The sequence below is a fragment of the Palaemon carinicauda genome, chromosome 26 (genome assembly GCF_036898095.1).
Source record: "Palaemon carinicauda isolate YSFRI2023 chromosome 26, ASM3689809v2, whole genome shotgun sequence".
Classification (NCBI taxonomy): Eukaryota; Metazoa; Arthropoda; class Malacostraca; order Decapoda; family Palaemonidae; genus Palaemon; species Palaemon carinicauda.
The window spans coordinates 60,193,404-60,210,187 of record NC_090750.1 but is presented as its reverse complement, the minus strand read 5'-3'; the positions used below and the strand labels follow the sequence as shown (position 1 = coordinate 60,210,187).

At 47.1% G+C, this 16,784-nt stretch overlaps 1 protein-coding gene across 1 annotated transcript in view; it reads right to left on the bottom strand.

The window, feature by feature from the left end:
- Nucleotides 1-16,784, bottom strand: part of LOC137619535 (small ribosomal subunit protein mS39) — a 99,623-nt gene that overhangs the window by 59,936 nt on the left and 22,903 nt on the right. Inside the window, exons 3-6 of the mRNA XM_068349623.1 lie at nt 8,153-8,350; nt 7,450-7,579; nt 5,474-5,615; nt 1,233-1,329 (exon numbers count right to left, since the gene is read on the bottom strand). Of these exons, the coding sequence (XP_068205724.1) occupies nt 1,233-1,329; nt 5,474-5,615; nt 7,450-7,579; nt 8,153-8,350 (567 nt within the window). The remainder of the gene's footprint in view (nt 1-1,232; nt 1,330-5,473; nt 5,616-7,449; nt 7,580-8,152; nt 8,351-16,784) is intronic.

The window sequence follows — 16,784 nt, the reverse complement described above, 5'->3', positions numbered from 1 at the left end:
GCCTATTGCAAGACCTACATCGTCTATGGGAGGGGGCTTGCGAAATGTCAGACATCTTGAATCCAAAGAGTTAGCCAAAGGGGTTTCCAAAATCAAGCAAAAGATCGTTAACCGTTAATCAGGACTATATAAAAGCTATCTAGCTAATATAAGAAGGTTTCCAGTAATGCGACAGCCGAAATCTGAGAGAATACTTCACCAATTAGCCGTGAACAAACTCGAAGATCATAAGCGTATCCCAGAACGTCTTGCCGGAAGCACGACAGAGGAATAATTGAGGAGGTGTCAACAAGAAGTACTTGAGTACCTGGCCACAGGTGGCGCTGGTAAGTACACCCCCTTCTAGTATTGTGATAGCTGGCGTATCCCTCCATAGAATTCTGTCGGGCAACGGAGTTGACAGCTACATGATTATCGGGTAAGTTTAATATTGAAAATGTAATGTTAATATTGTTTTGTAACATTTATTATAAATCACCGTATTTAGGGCTACCAATATACTTAAAAAGACAATAGATTTGATACATTTTGTAGTGCTTGACTCGTGAACTTTGAACAGCCTCGCAGATACAGAAAATTTATTTTTGAAAAATAGCGATCGCGGAAAAGGGGAATCGTGTAATTCGAACACGCTTAATTCGGGACCCTACTGTACTCTTAATTATCATTAACCAATGCAGAAAAACAAAATCTATCCTCTTTTTGTTGAACTTTTGGGATTAAAAATTATACAATGCGCACTGAATTTTCCCAATATAAAATGAAAAAAAATCTGCTGAATAAAATAATTCAATAAACAATTAGTATTTTATCATGTATGAGCAACTAGGCAATAAAATAGAGAGCAAATTGGGCAATAATTAACATTAAAACATAAAAATCTATCTTTCTTACATATATTATATAGTCATAAATGTAGCATTCTAATTCTGGTTTTACATCAATATTTCATTCACTATACTTACAACTGATCTCCTACTACTTATTATGTACTACTGTATACTCTTCAAGTTAATTCTAATCAATTATATACCATATAGGAATCAGCCTCTGACCTAATTTGAAATTTAATCGGGCCAAGCATAAATCTATTCTCTATCAATTCCTAGCTCCAATAAGGGTCACAAGCTTTAAAACTACAGTTGAAGAAAATGACTCGGACAAAAAATTCTAATGATTAAGAACCAGATTTTAGCAAAATTAGAGGGCCATCCAAACAGAATTAAACTTACCTGAAAGTAACTTGACATCCCACGAATAAGAGCACAGAAAGCTTTGGAACCTTTATCCTCTATCGATCGGAACAATTCCTCGGCTACTCCATTATCTCTGAAATGCAGTATTGTTATGAATTACAGCATTACTCTTATATCAATATCAACATATAATACCATACATGGAAGTATATGTCCTTGGTAGAGTATGAACAAGTCAAATTTTTAAAATTCATATATTACATAAGAAATACTAGAATCGAGTCCTTTAAAATAGACGAATTCACTACATTCTGAAACAGATGTTGAATCATTAACAAGGTAATTGGTTTACGACAGGTGGTACAAAGAAGATGCCCCACCCACCCACCTGCCTATCAGAGACTATTCACATTTGACCATGGGCCAAGTATTGAGAGGGGCAGATGAAGCGGGATGTGTGACTTAAAGTACCGGCACTCAGGTTTGAATAACGAGCAAAATTACAAATTTCTTCAAAAACAAACCTTTCATCCTTCAAAACAGAATACAGTAATCACTACCTGGTAGGAGGATGTCCCCTAGAACCAAACTGGAAGGATTTTTTCATTTCCTAAACATGTCATCTTTCCTGGCCCCATACAGGAGCCAGGAAGTTGATTCAGAAAACCTCCTAATAGCTCCACATAGGAATTTAGAAGCTGTTAGAGCCTCAGCCAGTACTAACTTAAAAGGAAGCCATCAGAAGATTAAGGCAAATTTATTTCCATAACAAGGAGTTGATTTCGGAAGGATCAAACCAGGTATAGCAAGAGAGATGTTTGGTGTAAGAAACTGACCCATCCTCTCCCTTACCAGAAGGATGGAGGTTTAAGGTGTACTTCTCGGCTGATGTAGTCTGTAAGAAAGGTGCGGCACCACATAACCTTACCAACATCAAACAACCGACCAGCATTTAACGGTTAAAGATACATCCCCCCAAAGAGGACAAGAAAGAAGTAGGAGAGCTAGTAGTTTCCCTTACGACTTAGACCAGGGTAAAATTACTCTATCGAATAATATAAGGAAAGCTGTCTAACCTAATTCTATATAAGGACTGGTTTTCCTTCCTTACTTAGTGGGGGGGAATGCTTTGCCCCCTGCAACCCCACTCCTTCCCCTAACCTCACTTATAATACCCGCAAAGTCGCAAACCAAGAGAAAAGTTACATATTTTGGCTGGCTACTTCCTTAGCTTAAATAGAACCAGAAGTTGCAGAAGTAAAAGATCTGGAATCAATCACTTTTGATTCGTCTTCCCAAAAAACTAAGACAGAGTCACACTTATGGAAGAACTTTATGTACATGAAGAAACTTCTTTACCTGATCAGGAGATCCACTATCATCTCTAAAACCGTCCAATAACCTCAAAATACGAATACCTGCAGAGATCAAGTCTGCACTATGGAAGACAGGGCAGTGAACTAAGTTGCTGTCTTAGAAGAATGGCTGAATTGCAAAATTGTAGTTAATTAGATAATCATGAAGCAACGGAATCAACCAGATTTCAGCATTTTTTGTCGTAACCACAATTCAGATAAAAAAAGAAAAGACAATCAGACTTTTTTACACTCCTGCCATGCCCAAAAACAAAATCCTCATGGGAGCAACACTTCCATGGCAAATACAGTATCTCTATATTCATTTATTTCTAAAATATTTTAGGAAGTTTTTTGTGCTAACCATCTCATGAAGATATTACCACAAGTTTGGAAAAAATTACATATCCTAATTTGGCTGTAACTGTAATAGTACACAGGTGCACCCATGAGGGAGCTGAGATTTACAAAACTATTGAGCAGCCACTTCACAACCAAGGAAAGGTGTCCATGGGCCTGTGCTAACGTTCAAAAGGTATAAAGAGACAAAGGTGGTCTGCAATATTCAGACACAACCTTCTGCTTCAAATACACAAACAGGTAAACATCAGGCTTACGAGTTTTTCCTTTAGTTGGCAGAAGTCTCCACAGACAAGATTCACATCTGCAAGCAAGCTAGATCCCAAATAAAGAATGAACAGTGTCTGAACACCTCTTGTTCCTACAGGGGCAAATGGGTAAGGCTGCAATGATCATGCGTGAAATGTCACGATCTCTTCAAGTAGCGCTGCCGGGCACTCACACAATACCAAGTACCTCCGGTACATTTTCCATCAAAGGCATAGGATCATGAAAGTCCTGTATTGATGTTCTAGACCAAGTAGTACTGGGTCTTTGTAACAAAGTCTGTGTGATGATGGTGAGAGAACCTCCATCCCACCAAGTTTGACATGATGAGAAAGCCTGAAAGTTCTTTTACCAGTTATGTAAGTATCCTGAGGATAAGGACCTAAATACTAGGGTAGACAAGACTGCTCAAGCTCCCTTCAAACATGAAGCCCCCTAATAAGAGGAAGGATTCAAACGTTACTGAGAAGCTTCTTCAGCAGAAGCAGGCAAGGATGTTTACTATCTGCTGACAAGTGCTCTGGCCGGAGAGTCATTTTCTCTACATGCCCCATCGTAGTGCTTCTCTTGAGGCCAACCCAAGAGCTAGCAAAATGGGACACTACTAGACTTAAGGTCACCTGCAACTGATGAAACAGTGATGGCTGTTACACCAAGTACATGATCTCTAACTCACCCCACAGGTACCAGTCAGTGGGTGAGTTCTGTAGGGTAAGAAACAATCCTCACTTCAAGATCACGAGAAGTGGGAACAATGTCCCACTCTCACCTGGACCATAAAGCACGTCTTCAGTTCAGGTAGACCTGCACACCTGCATCCACTTAAGCAGCAGTAACTGCTACACCAACTCATGCTCTGCTTAACTAACCTAGAAGATACCAATAAACGAGTGAGTACCATCACTCCCTCCTGAATGATAAGGGTGATGGCTATAGGTCCTGAGGAACTTTTAGCAAAAAGCCTTTCCACATGACTATGCTTCTTCAACTTCTTCTCTTCTAAAGGAAAACATGCCAGACAAAAATAAGAGGGAGAAAGGGGTTGGTAAAAGAAAAGAAAGAGAAAACTCCCTTTACTTCTTTGCTGCCACAGAGGAGTCGTAATTTTGGCGACCGATAATGACTGTATTCTCTTAAGAGGAGGAAGCTATAAGAGCTTCTTTGCAGGAACAAAAACCACTAAAACAGCAGTTTTATCACAAGAGAAGCAATATGAAGGCTCACTGATACTTGCATTGGGACTCCTCTAAACAGAAGTCACCAAACTAGACCACACTAGCCACACAAAGTGTGCCCATCAGCACAAAAAGATGTTCACTATCAGATACTACGATACTACAGGTAAAGGCAAAAGTTTGTCCAAACCGGTTAACCCCTTTCTGAGGATGGTATACTGCCATGATTTTAGCAGAATCATGCTTCTTAACGAACTAAATCATCATTCTAATAGGAAGAGTGAGAATGACACTCTGGGGGAAGGAAGACTATATACTGCCAGCCCTTCACAAAAGATACATAACATGAGAGAATTCAATATAAACAATTACCACGTCTTACCTTTCCTGCTGCTTCCTCCGGTGCATTAGATGACCGCGGAGGTAGCAGCAGTAGGGAATTCAGCATTATGAAGCTTCATCTGTGGTGGATAATGTGGGAGGTTGGGCTGTGGCACCCTAGCAGTACCAGCTGAACTCGGTTGAGTCCCTGGTTAGGCTGGAGGAACGTAGAGAGTAGAGGTCCCCTTTTTTGTTTTGTTTCATTTGTTGATGTCGGCTACCCCCCAAAATTGGGGGAAGTGCCTTTTGTATATGTATGTATGTACCTTTTCGTGAGCTTAAACCACCAGAAGCTCACAAAAAAAAACTTATAACAAATCAAAGTAGGATAAACTCCAACAGTAAAGAGCAGAGCAACAGAACATCAGTACTGGTTGTGACCTAAGTCAAAAGTGAATTGTCTGTGACAGGAGAGTGGGAAGAGCTTCCCCCTCACTCCATCTGTTGTTAATCAACTACCATATCTTGTTAACATGTCAACAACCATTCCAGCTCACGCTGAAGTCGTCACCTACCTTAAAGGACCAAAGATTTGTATAGGCAAATGAATAAACTTATCCTGCAATGATACATCTTTCATAAAGAACAAAAAATGAATGTGTTTGTTACTGTAAATTATTCAAATTCATATATCACTGCAATAAGAACAATAAAACTAATTTACCCAATGAGTAAAATTTTCACTTATATACAGTATTCATAGGATGTAGAGAAAAATAATTTCAAACTTATAACTTACTTCCAGGTTTTTCTAATGCCCCCACGCCCCTTTACACCTTGACGATACCACCGCTCTTCAACCCAGTCTTTATCTAGTGTGTCTTCGCAATTGTAGTAACACACGAATTCAAGAAGATCCTGTCTGATCTTTTCACTCAGTTCTGTATTATTCCGGACATCACATGAAAAACATCAAAGAAATACTAAAATATTCAGTTATGACCAAGAATTCAGTAAAGTCAATGACCAATAACATGAAATATTTTACATTCAATTACATGTACCATTTTATTTTCAAAAGACTGACAAGGGTGATTTCATAATACTAATAAAATGTCAAAAATAAAAGATTAAAGTGATAATCATGTTTCATATAAAGGATAGAAGAGACTCGTTGACTATGACAAGCAGCTCTTCAAGGAAAAAGACACTCCAAAATCAAACCACTGTTCCTTAGTCTTGGGTAGTGACATAGCCCATGTACCATGGTTTTCCATTTCCACTGCCTTGGGTTAGAGTTCTCTTGCTTGAGGGTATACTCAGGCACCCTGTTCGATCTGTTTTCTTATCTTCTTAGCTTACTGGGCAATTTTCCCTGTTGGAGCTCTTGGGCTTATAGCATCCTGCTTTTCCAACCAGGGCAGTAGGTTAGCTAGTAATAATAATAATGTCAGCCAAGTTTATATATGGTTAAAATGAAACAAAGAAAGTTCTAAGATTACTGGGCTGGCAAAAGACTAATACGTACTGTATATCGAAACAGGAAAATATCATTACACAATGGGGTTGTGGTGGCCTATTGGAAACGTTCCTGCTTGACAATCTCTGGACCGGGGTTCAAGTCCCGCTCAAACTCGTTAGTGTCTGCAACCGCCCATCCTTATGAGCTAAGGATGGGGGGTTTGGGGGAGCCTTTTGGTCTACCTGCCGAGCATCAGCAGCCATTGCCTGGCCTCCCTGGTCCTAGCTTGGGTGGAGAGGGGGCTTGGGCGATGAACATATGTATATATGGTCAGTCTCTAGAGCACTGTCCTGCTTGCTATGGCAATGTCACTGTCCCTTGCCTCTACCATTCATGAGCAGCCTTTAAACCTTAAAACCCAGGTGACACTGTTGGTACCAGTTGCGTGTGCTAATCAAATAATTTTCATCATCAGGCATGCAGGTACAAGCGACACTCAGTCTAAATCAGAAAGCTCCCTCCCAAAGCAAAGAAAATATCGCCAAAGCAAGACAATTTACAATACAGGTTCACCATCTCCCTGACAGGAGGAGTGAAAACAGCTCTCCAAAAAGGGGGAGGGGGCAGCTTACAGTCTCATCATTACATAGGTACACAGCATGTGGGGCTCCGAAGGTTTTCATCCTCAATGGACTAAAATTATCTCCACTTTACGCTCACCTTATAGTGCGATTCTGCTTACAAGTGATAGCATGCACAAATAACTAACAAAGTGGGAAAAAATCAAGTAATGAGAGCAGTACAACAGCACTTCTGTTCTGGCTCTGGCTAAACACGAAAGTGGCTATGTGACAGGCAGGTGTTGACACCACCTGTTAACACAAACACTCTTAACAATTCAACGTTCAAATGTTCAAAGAGTTGGTAGAGACATCCCTAGTTTAAAGAACAAAATGTTGATATACACATCGGAACAAATAAGGGATTTTGACGAAGGAAAAATCTATTTCTGGGCTCAACCTGTGTCGCTCCGTGAAATGCTCCTTAAAGCACCATTTCAAAGGTATAAATACTGCTAAATATACCAGAGAAAAAAGTTGCATGGATTGCTAGGAATATATCCAGCTCGCTCACCCCTAAAGGGTGTCGGTATTAAAACTGGGGCGAGTGATAGGAAAATAAAATTTCAGACTACATGAAACTACTAAAGTGTTAAGAGTAAGGGTAATTTATCGGTAATTATTTTTCCATATAAAAAATTAGCTTAACCCTAATAGGATTCTAGAATATACCAACACGATTTGTGAACCTACCAACTCCCTTGGACTCGCATATTTGATATACTTGAATAGCGTCACTCACAAAGCACTTCTGGATCAAATCTTCAAGGGTGGCCTCACTAACATTGCTTTCTTCGTTGTACGTTATTTTTGGGTAAAATTCCTGCAAATCAAAGGAAATTTTAATCTAAATTCTTCTCAATTTCACTTATTAAAGTTCAAAGTATCCTTACATGACATTATTTGTTTTTCATTTAGTCAAAAGTACTCTGAAACCTCTAATTTCATTTTGAAAACTCCCAACCAAGGGACCAATACAATATACTAAAGGTTCTTTGGCAAATTTCTAAGGACCATGGCTACAATTTATACAATTGCTTTCTGGACTTTGCATCCACTCCTTTACACTTCAATGTTCATCTGTAATTTGACTTTTTCATCATGTTCATTAACAGAAATCTCATATTGCCTATTGTATTATCTCTCATTTATAACTCCCATATACAAAATCTTAATAACAAAACCATTTCTTTAGTGTTAAAAGTAATGTAATAAGAAAAGAATATGAAAATACTTATACAGCTGGAATGAAATGTTACAAATAATTCCAATTCTATTTAATAAATTTCACAATATTAAAATTTCAAAACATCTTTATGTAATGAGAATAAAATAAAGAGGTGTTCATTTGAACAGAGATAATTGTTAAGTACAATATAAAGTTCATGTCACTAACCTCAATGACAGGATCCTCTGGTTGATGCTGGAAAAGATCGCCGTGAGTGTTCAGTACCCATTTGGCAGCTTTTCTTCCCGACTCTTTCGACAGTGAGTACGACCTCTTGTCTATATTTGAAGCTGGAGTCAGATACGGATCATCGTGATATTTATAATGGGGGCCAGATGTGTCAGTCTTAACAGTGCTTGCCAATGCCTGGAAAAATATGCGAAAACTAAGTTATTTGAATGCATTCCACATACAGAAAGTCTTAATAATTTTCATAATAGTAATAATAATTGTAATATTAATAATAACTTTGTTTTAATAATAATAATACAAAAAACTGTCAGTAATTTAGCCTTCTGGAAACATTTTAAACATTATATATGCTACCTGAGCAAAGACCAGACAGTGATTTTAGCCTTCTGGAAGCACTGTAAGCGTTATTGACGCTGTGTGAGCAAAGACCTGGCAATACTTTTTAGCCTACTTAATAGATTCCAAAAAGCCGTTTGTCAGTCAAATTTTGTTATATTTTGTTAACCCTTTTACCCCCAAAGGACGTACTGGTACGTTTCACAAAACTCATCCCTTTACCCCCATGGACGTACCGGTACGTCCTTGCAAAAAATGACAAATTCGGAGATAATTTGTATTTTTCCTAACCATACAAACCTTAGGTATTTACATTGGGTTTACCTTTCGGCGTAGCTGATATGACGAGCCAATAGTTTTTAACGAGGGTTAACTACCCCCGCGCTAGTTAGCGGGGGTAGGGGAAGGGATAGCTTGCTACCCCTCCCCCCCCACACACCGGTGATTTGCTTCACTTCACTTAGAGGTAGGACTTGACTTGGGGGCCAGGGCTGGCGGGCAAATATGTGTAAATAGCTAAGGTTTGTATGGTTAGGAAAAATACAAATTATCTCCGAATTTGTCATTTGTTCTGTAACCGAAATACAAACCACGCTATTTACATTGGGTGACTTACCCCTTAGGAAGGGTGGAAAGTCCCCAGCCTTACTGACTTCGGCTTTGCCCAGGGACTCCGCCTCTCAGTGAGTAGCACTTGAGAGAAGGAGCCCCTGTAACTCACAAGTTCCTTGCTTCGCTAGGAACGAGTGGCCTACATAAGTTGTGTGTGGAGGAAAGTGTGACTCGTCCTATGAAGTTGACCTTGAGACCTTTAGATAGGAATCTAGGAAAGGACGTTCCCAATACCACCTCGTCAGGGTATGGGGGACGCGACAGTATTAAGCTTAATACTAGGAGCACAAGGAAGCATGGGTTACCTGCAGAGGTCGAGGTCAGCTATGCGAAGACCAGGATGCTGCTTCCCCAAGAGAGGGGAGAATGAAGAAAGAAGTAAGGGTCAGACATACTCTTTCATTCACGCAGACTAAAACCGGTTAACAAAGCCCTCAACCTCCTGCTACTTGTCCAAAAGGAGCCTGAGGTTAGACCAGCTGTTGTGCAGCCACCACAGGGCCGATAGAAAACGTATCGAGGCTCCTGTGGGTCACGTCCTGCAGGTAGTGGGCTGTGTAGGTCGTCTGACGCTTCCAGACCCCAGCTTGAAGCACCTGTGTCACAGAGAAGTTTCTCTCGAAGGCCAGGGACATAGCAACATCCCTGACATCATGTGCCCGAGGGCGACATGACGGAGGAGGGTCTGGAATCAAGGAGTGGTGGATAACCCTTCGAATCCAAGCCGAGATGGTGTTCCTGGTGACCCTCCTCTTCGTCCTGCCTGTGCTTACAAACAATGCTCGCACTTGAGGATGGACTGCAGCTGTTCTCTTCAAGTAGTACTTCAGACACCTCACTGGACATAGTAGCAGCTGGTCTGGGTCGCTTGTTACAGAACGGAGACTCGCGATCCTGAAAGAGTCGAACCGAGGATCCGGCACCCCAGGATTCTGAGTCTTGGCAACAAACTCAGGGACGAACCTGAACATTACCTCCCCCCATCCCCTTGAATGGGCGATGTCGTACGAGAGACCATGAAGTTCACTAACCCGCTTGGCCGAAGCCAAAGCGAGCAGGAAAGCCGTCTTCCAAGACAGGTGGCGATCGGAGGCCTGGCGTAATGGTTCGAAGGGAGGTCTCTTAAGAGCCCTGAGGACCCGAACCACGTTCCAAGGAGGAGGTCTCACTTCCGACTGGGGGCAGGTAAGCTCATAGCTACATATGAGTAGAGAGAGTTCTAGCGAGGAAGAAATGTCCACGCCTTTCAGCCTGAAAGCCAAGCTTAAGGCTGAGCGATAGCCTTTCACTGCCGAGACAGAAAGGCGCATTTCCTCCCGCATATATACGAGGAACTCTGCTATTGCTGGAATAGTGGCATCGAGTGGAGAGATACCCCTCCCACGACACCAACCACAAAAGACTCTCCACTTCGCCTGGTAGACTCCCTCAGAGGACTTTCGCAGGTGCCAAGACATTCTCTCCGCAACCTGTTGCGAAAAGCCTCTCTCCGTGAGGAGACGCTGGACAGTCTCCAGGCGTGAAGCCGAAGCGAGGCCACGGCCTTGTGAGGGATGTTGGAGTGGGGTTGTCTGAGAAGCTCGTGTCGTGGAGGAAGTTCTCTCGGGAGCTCCGTCAGGACCTGCAGAAGGTCCAGGAACCATTCCGCGTGATGCCATAGCGGAGCTACCAGAGTCATCGAACAGTTGACCGATAGTCTGGTCCTGTTGAGCACCCTTCTCATCAGACAGAACGGTGGGAAGGCGTACACGTCGATGTTGTCCCACCGTTGCTGGAAAGCATCTTGCCAGAGAGCCTTGGGGTCCGGGACTGGGGAGCAGTACAGAGGCAGCTTAAAATTCAACGCTGTCGCGAACAGGTCCACGGTCGGGGAACCCCACAAAGTCAAGACTTTGTTGGCTATCTGAGGATCCAAAGACCACTCGCTACTCACTATCTGCGAGGCCCTGCTCAGACTGTCGGCGAGCACATTCCTCTTGCCAGGAATGAAGCGAGCTGATAGTGTTATCAAGTGGACTTCGGTCCACCTCAGAATCTCTACTGGAAGATGGGATAGCTGCTGCGAAAAAGTGCCTCCCTGCTTGTTGATATAAGCCACTACCGTGGTGTTGTCGCTCATCACCACCACGGAGTGACCCGCCAGGGTCCGTTGGAACTGTTGAAGAGCCAGAAAGACGGCCTTCAACTCTAGCAGGTTGATGTGCAGGCACTTTTCTGATTCTGACCAAAGGCCTGAAGTCCCCTGGTTCAGAACGTGCGCCCCCCCACCCTTCTTTTGACGCGTCCGAAAACAGTGTCAATTCCGGGGTGAGGACGAGAAGACTCACTCCCTTTCGCAGGTTCTCGTCGACCAGCCACCACCGCAGGTCCGTCCGTTCCAAAGATCCTATCGGGACCTGAACGTCCGGGGAATCGGATCCTTGATTCCACCGGGACTTGAGCCGCCACTGCAGGGATCTCATCCTGAGGCGGCCGTTTGGAACCAGACGAGCCAGGGAGGACAGGTGACTAAGAGACGCAACTACGATTGGGCGGGAAGCTCTTCTCGCCTGAGGAGGAAGGGTTCCGCCACCCTCCTTAGCCTTGCTATCCTGTCGTCTGATGGAAAGGCTTTGTGGAGATTGGTGTCTATCAGCATGCCTAGATAAACCAGTCGTTGGGACGGCTGCAGAGAGGACTTCTCGAGGTTTACCACGATCCCCAGATCCTGGCAAAGACCTAGAAGGCTGTCTCGGTGCCGAAGAAGGGTCGACTCCGAGTCTGCTAGGATCAGCCAGACGTCCAAATAACGAAGGAGACGGATGCCGTTCCTGTGCGCCCAAGATGAAATCAGGGTGAACACTCTGGTGAACACATGAGGTGCTGTGGAGAGACCGAAACACAGCACCTTGAACTGGTAGATCTTGTCGTCTAGGCAGAATCTCAAGTACTTCCTGGAAGACGGATGGATTGGGATCTGGAAGTACGCGTCCTTTAGATCCAGTGTGCACATGAAGTCTAGAGGTCTCACCGCAAGTCTGTGTCCGCTGTCTCCATGCTGAACCGAGTTTGCTTGACAAACCCGTTCAGAGCCGAGAGGTCGATGACAGGTCTCCAGCCTCCAGACGCCTTCTTTACAAGAGAGAGTCGACTGAAGAAGCCTGGGGAGCCGTCCACGACCTCCTGGAGAGCATCCTTCTTGAGCATGGTCTCGACTTCTGCCCGAAGGGCTAGCCACTTTACCGATCCCATGGCATAGGAGCTCAACGACACTGGATTCGCTGTCAGGGGAGGTTGAGATGTTATGAACGGGACGCGATAGCCTTGGCCGATCACCGAAACCGTCCAAGCACCGGCCCCGTGTTGCTGCCACCTGTGCACGCAACGTCGAAGGCATCCCCCCACAGGTGGACACGCGGTGGGATTGCCACTCCTAGTGTTTGCAGCCGCGGCCGCTCCCTCTAGGAGTCTTGCCTCACCTGGAGGATTTACCGCCCCTCTTGACCTTGGCTGGAAAGGGCTGGGGCTTAGACACCACTTTCTTAGCTGCCGGTGCCTGCTTCGGTGCCTTACGAGGCTGCTGCTGCTGTTGCTGCGGAGCTGGAGGCTTATAGGGCCGAGCTGTAAGGGCCCTATGGAGGAGGGAGTCCTGGGTAGATTTCCTCCACCTCTCAGCCGTTCGCTCCATATCCTGTGGCTCCAACAGATTCTCCCCAAGGAGGGAAGCATGTCTGAGCCTACAGACATCCACGGCGGGGACCTTCGGGTGGAACCTTTCGGTCACCGCATTGCGCCGCTTCAATACCGAGTTGGCCCACAGGGTGGTGACCTGGTGCGCCAGGAACTCGATAGAGCGGGTGCCCAAGAGTAAGGTCTCCAGGGCCTTCCTATTGGTCTCCTTAGACAAGTCCTCAGAGCGCAATAGGATGCCCAGAGTTCCTAGCCATATATCCAGCCACGAAGTGGCCTGCATGGCGCACTTCGCGACCTTCTCATGGCTCAGGATCTCCGACGCCGAGAACGACACCTGCCGGGCGGAGAGCTTCTCGAAAGGAACTCCCTTAGCCAGCTCTTCTACGGAGTGATGGAGAGGAAGAGCGAGACTAGACCTCCTCTGCTGGAGACGAGGAGGAGGGATGAGTTTGTTCCCGACAGAGGAACGACTGGAGGAGGCAAGAATTGCGAGTTGGGCATTGGCCCTGGCTCTGGCCCTCTTCAATCCCCGAGACCAGGGCAGAGCTGCACTGGTCTTAGGGGCCTTCTGAACATCGAACACCTGGTCCAGGACCGGTTCATGTACCCCGTGATCGCCCCGATCACGGGGTCCATGAACCCGTTGAGTTGCCTCATAAGGCTCAGGACCTGCCAGAAGGCATGTTCAGATTCCTGCTGGTCTCCTCCTTGCGGGCTGGCAGCTAAGTCTCCCGTCCCCGGAATCTCTTCCTGGGGCGAAGCGTGGACGTTCTTCCGGGGAGCAGCGGGTTCCTGGCGAATCCTTGAAATGATTTCGGGATGGTCTTGGAGTCCTTGGGTTCCCTCCTGGGAGGGATACAGGATCCCAACAAAGAGGTTCGGAGAGCACCTTCCGCGCGAGACGATTCTCCTCCATGAGGAGAAGGCTCCCCCCTTGGTGCCGAGGGGGAGACTATCACCTCACTGGACTCACCCGAGGATGGAAAAGCCTCGTCCACGGGAGAAGGAGAAAACGCCTGCGAAGGGGATGGGGCCTTCCCGACAGACCTCTTAGGAACCAAGTTCTCCCTGGGGGAAGTCACCATGAAGTCCACTCCTCTCCTTCTCTTCAGCGGAGGTGAGGCAGTCGTTGGCTTGTGACCTTGATCGGCGAGTGCTGGCTTCATAGCGTTCACTAACGCCCGCATCAGAGGACCAAACCAAGTCTGTCGCTCCACGGACACAGAGTCCGAAATCCCCGCTGGAAGGAAGGGGATCGGGCGATCCCTCGGAGTGGATACCACTGGACCTGCCTGAAAAGGAAAAGGGGAAGAAAGTCGCACTGACCTCTCTGAAGTGTCTTCCCTATCCTGCACAAGAGTCCTGCGCTTTGGTGGAGGCGATCCTGAGCGCGGTCTGGCGGCGCGCGTTCCTGCTGCTGTCACGGGCTGCGAAATCCGGCGCGAACGGTGGTCGCGAGCAGGCGAGCGGTCGCGCAGGCGAGTGAGCGCGAGGGTGTAAAGGCGAACAAGCGCGTGGGCGAGCCGGTGAACGAACGCGTTGGCGAGAGAGCGTGTTGACGCGCAGGAGAGCGAAAACGCTCCGATGACCGCTGACGACGTTGTTCAGGAGACCTGTAGCGCGTGGGAGAGCGATTGCGAGCAGGCGATCGGTGGTGCGCTGGTGAACGCTGGCACGTAGGCGATCGGTGGTGCGCTGGTGAACGCTGGCACGTAGGCGAGCGATGGCGCGTAGATCGCGTAGGCGAGCGATAGCGCGTAGATCGCGTAGGCGAACGACCGCGTGAGGGCGAGCTAACAGAAGGCGACCCATGTCCTTCCAGATCTTCTGGGCGACGGCGTGTTGGAGAATGCTTGCGCGCAGGCGAGAGGTCACGCGGGCGGTCTGGAGATCGCCGATGTTCAGGTGATCGCTGACGCGCAGGAGAACGCTGACGAGCAGGCGAATGTTGAAGCGTCTTTGATCGCTGGCGAGATGGTGATCGCTGGCGAGCAAGAGGGCGACGCGTGGAATCCTGTGAGGGAACAGTCGGTGCGGGGCGCAGAGGCGAACGTTCACGAACAGGCGGCGCGTGGGCGCGAGGGCGTACGTGCGTTTTGGAAACGCGCTGGAGAACGCGAGCGATGTTGTGCAGGAACAAGCTGAGGATCGCGAGGGCGCTCAGGAAACTGATGGCGCGCGGGGCGCACAACCGGAACTGCAGGATATTCAGAGACCACAGGGGAGCACTGGCGAGCAGTGGGGCGATGGTCCTCAGAAGAGCGCTGACGAACAGGAGAGCGCCTGTGCGCTAACACTGCAGAAGGGCGAGCAGGGGAACGCTGGCGCGCTGGGCGCTCAACAGGAACAACAGGTTGAAGGATGTCCCCAGGAGAGCGCTGGCGAGAAGAGGGGCGATCATCAGGAGAGCGCTAACACTGCAGGAGAAAGCCTGCGCGCTAACACTGCAGGAGAGCGCCTGTGCGCTAACACTGCAGAAGGGAGCGCAGGGGAACCCTGACGCGCAATGGAAGAATCCCTTTGCCCCGAAGGGACCGTTGCCCGTCGGGTGACGAGGTCAGGCTGCTGAACATCTGCCCCAGAAGTTGAAGGTCTGGAAGGCGTAGGAGACCGATCCTTAGAGAGGTCTAAGGAAGCTGGAGCTGCAGGCTGTTTACGGCGAGGAGAGTCCCCTTCGGAGGAAGAAGGTGAAGATCCAAAAAAGGCGCCTCTTAGCACCCTTATAAGGAGACGGGAGGCCCTTGCGACGCAGCGGACTGTGAGCCTTACGGCGAAGGCGGCCACGAGGAAGATCGTCAGGACCATCAGTCCTCCGAAGGGGAGTCTCAGTCATAGCACTCCCCTTAGAGGGAGGCTGGGCAGCAGAAGAGCCCACGGGACTCCCTTCCCCCTTCGAAGGATGTACGGAAGGGGGAGGAGAGCCGACAGCACCAACATCCACCACTGCACCTGCAGAGGATTGACCCGCCCCGTCGGAAGCCTCTGTCACCACGACGTCAACAATAGACAGAGGGTCTACCTCTGCTATCACCGGCGACTGCTTAACAGCGGCCCCTAACTGGACAAGGTCAATCAGGGCTACCCTGGAGGGCAGGCCCTTAAGCCCCAGGGAAGCCCAAATCTGAAAAAGATCATCGTTAGACAAAGATTCATCAACAATAACCTCCCCCGGAGTAGGAGGAGGAACCGCCCCGCAATGGGAGGCGACGCCCTCTCTCCCAATCTAAGATCGGGAAACAGAACTAGGGCCTGCGCTCCCACTCGGCAGACTCTCCTTAGGAGCCGAACGAGGGGGAGCTTCGGAGGAGGTTTGGGCGGCGAAAGAAGAGTCCCGAGAAACTTCCTCCTTTAAGGCAACCCCGGAAGGAGAACGGTCTCTCTTGGACTTCTTCTTACGCCGGCGGCCAAACCTCTCCCACTGGGAAGCAGACCACTCCCTGCACTCACTACACGTATTCTCTTTATCACACCGTCGGCCTCGACACTGCGGGCAAAGGGTGTGAGGATCCGTGTCCACCGCCGACATAAAAGTACCACAAGGGCGGCTGGCAATTCCAGGGCACTTGCGCATAGTGAACAATAAAGGTGGTCAACATCTAAACACACACACACACAAACTGAAAGAAAAAGCAGAAAAAGATTAAGGCTGTCAACGAAGACGATGGACAGACACGTCTGTTCATCACCGCAGCCAAAAGTGAAGTGAAGCAAATCACCGGTGTGTGGGGGGGAGGGGTAGCAAGCTATCCCTTCCCCTACCCCCGCTAACTAGCGCGGGGGTAGTTAACCCTCATTAAAAACTATTGGCTCGTCATTTCAGCTACGCCGAAAGGTAAACCCAATGTAAATAGCGTGGTTTGTATTTCGGTTACGGAACAAACTGCTATTTACATTTTTTTTGCATATTTTTGATAATTCTTTGAGAAACTTCAGGCATTTTCCAAGAGAATGAGACCAACCTGACCTCTCTATGACGGAAATTAAGGCT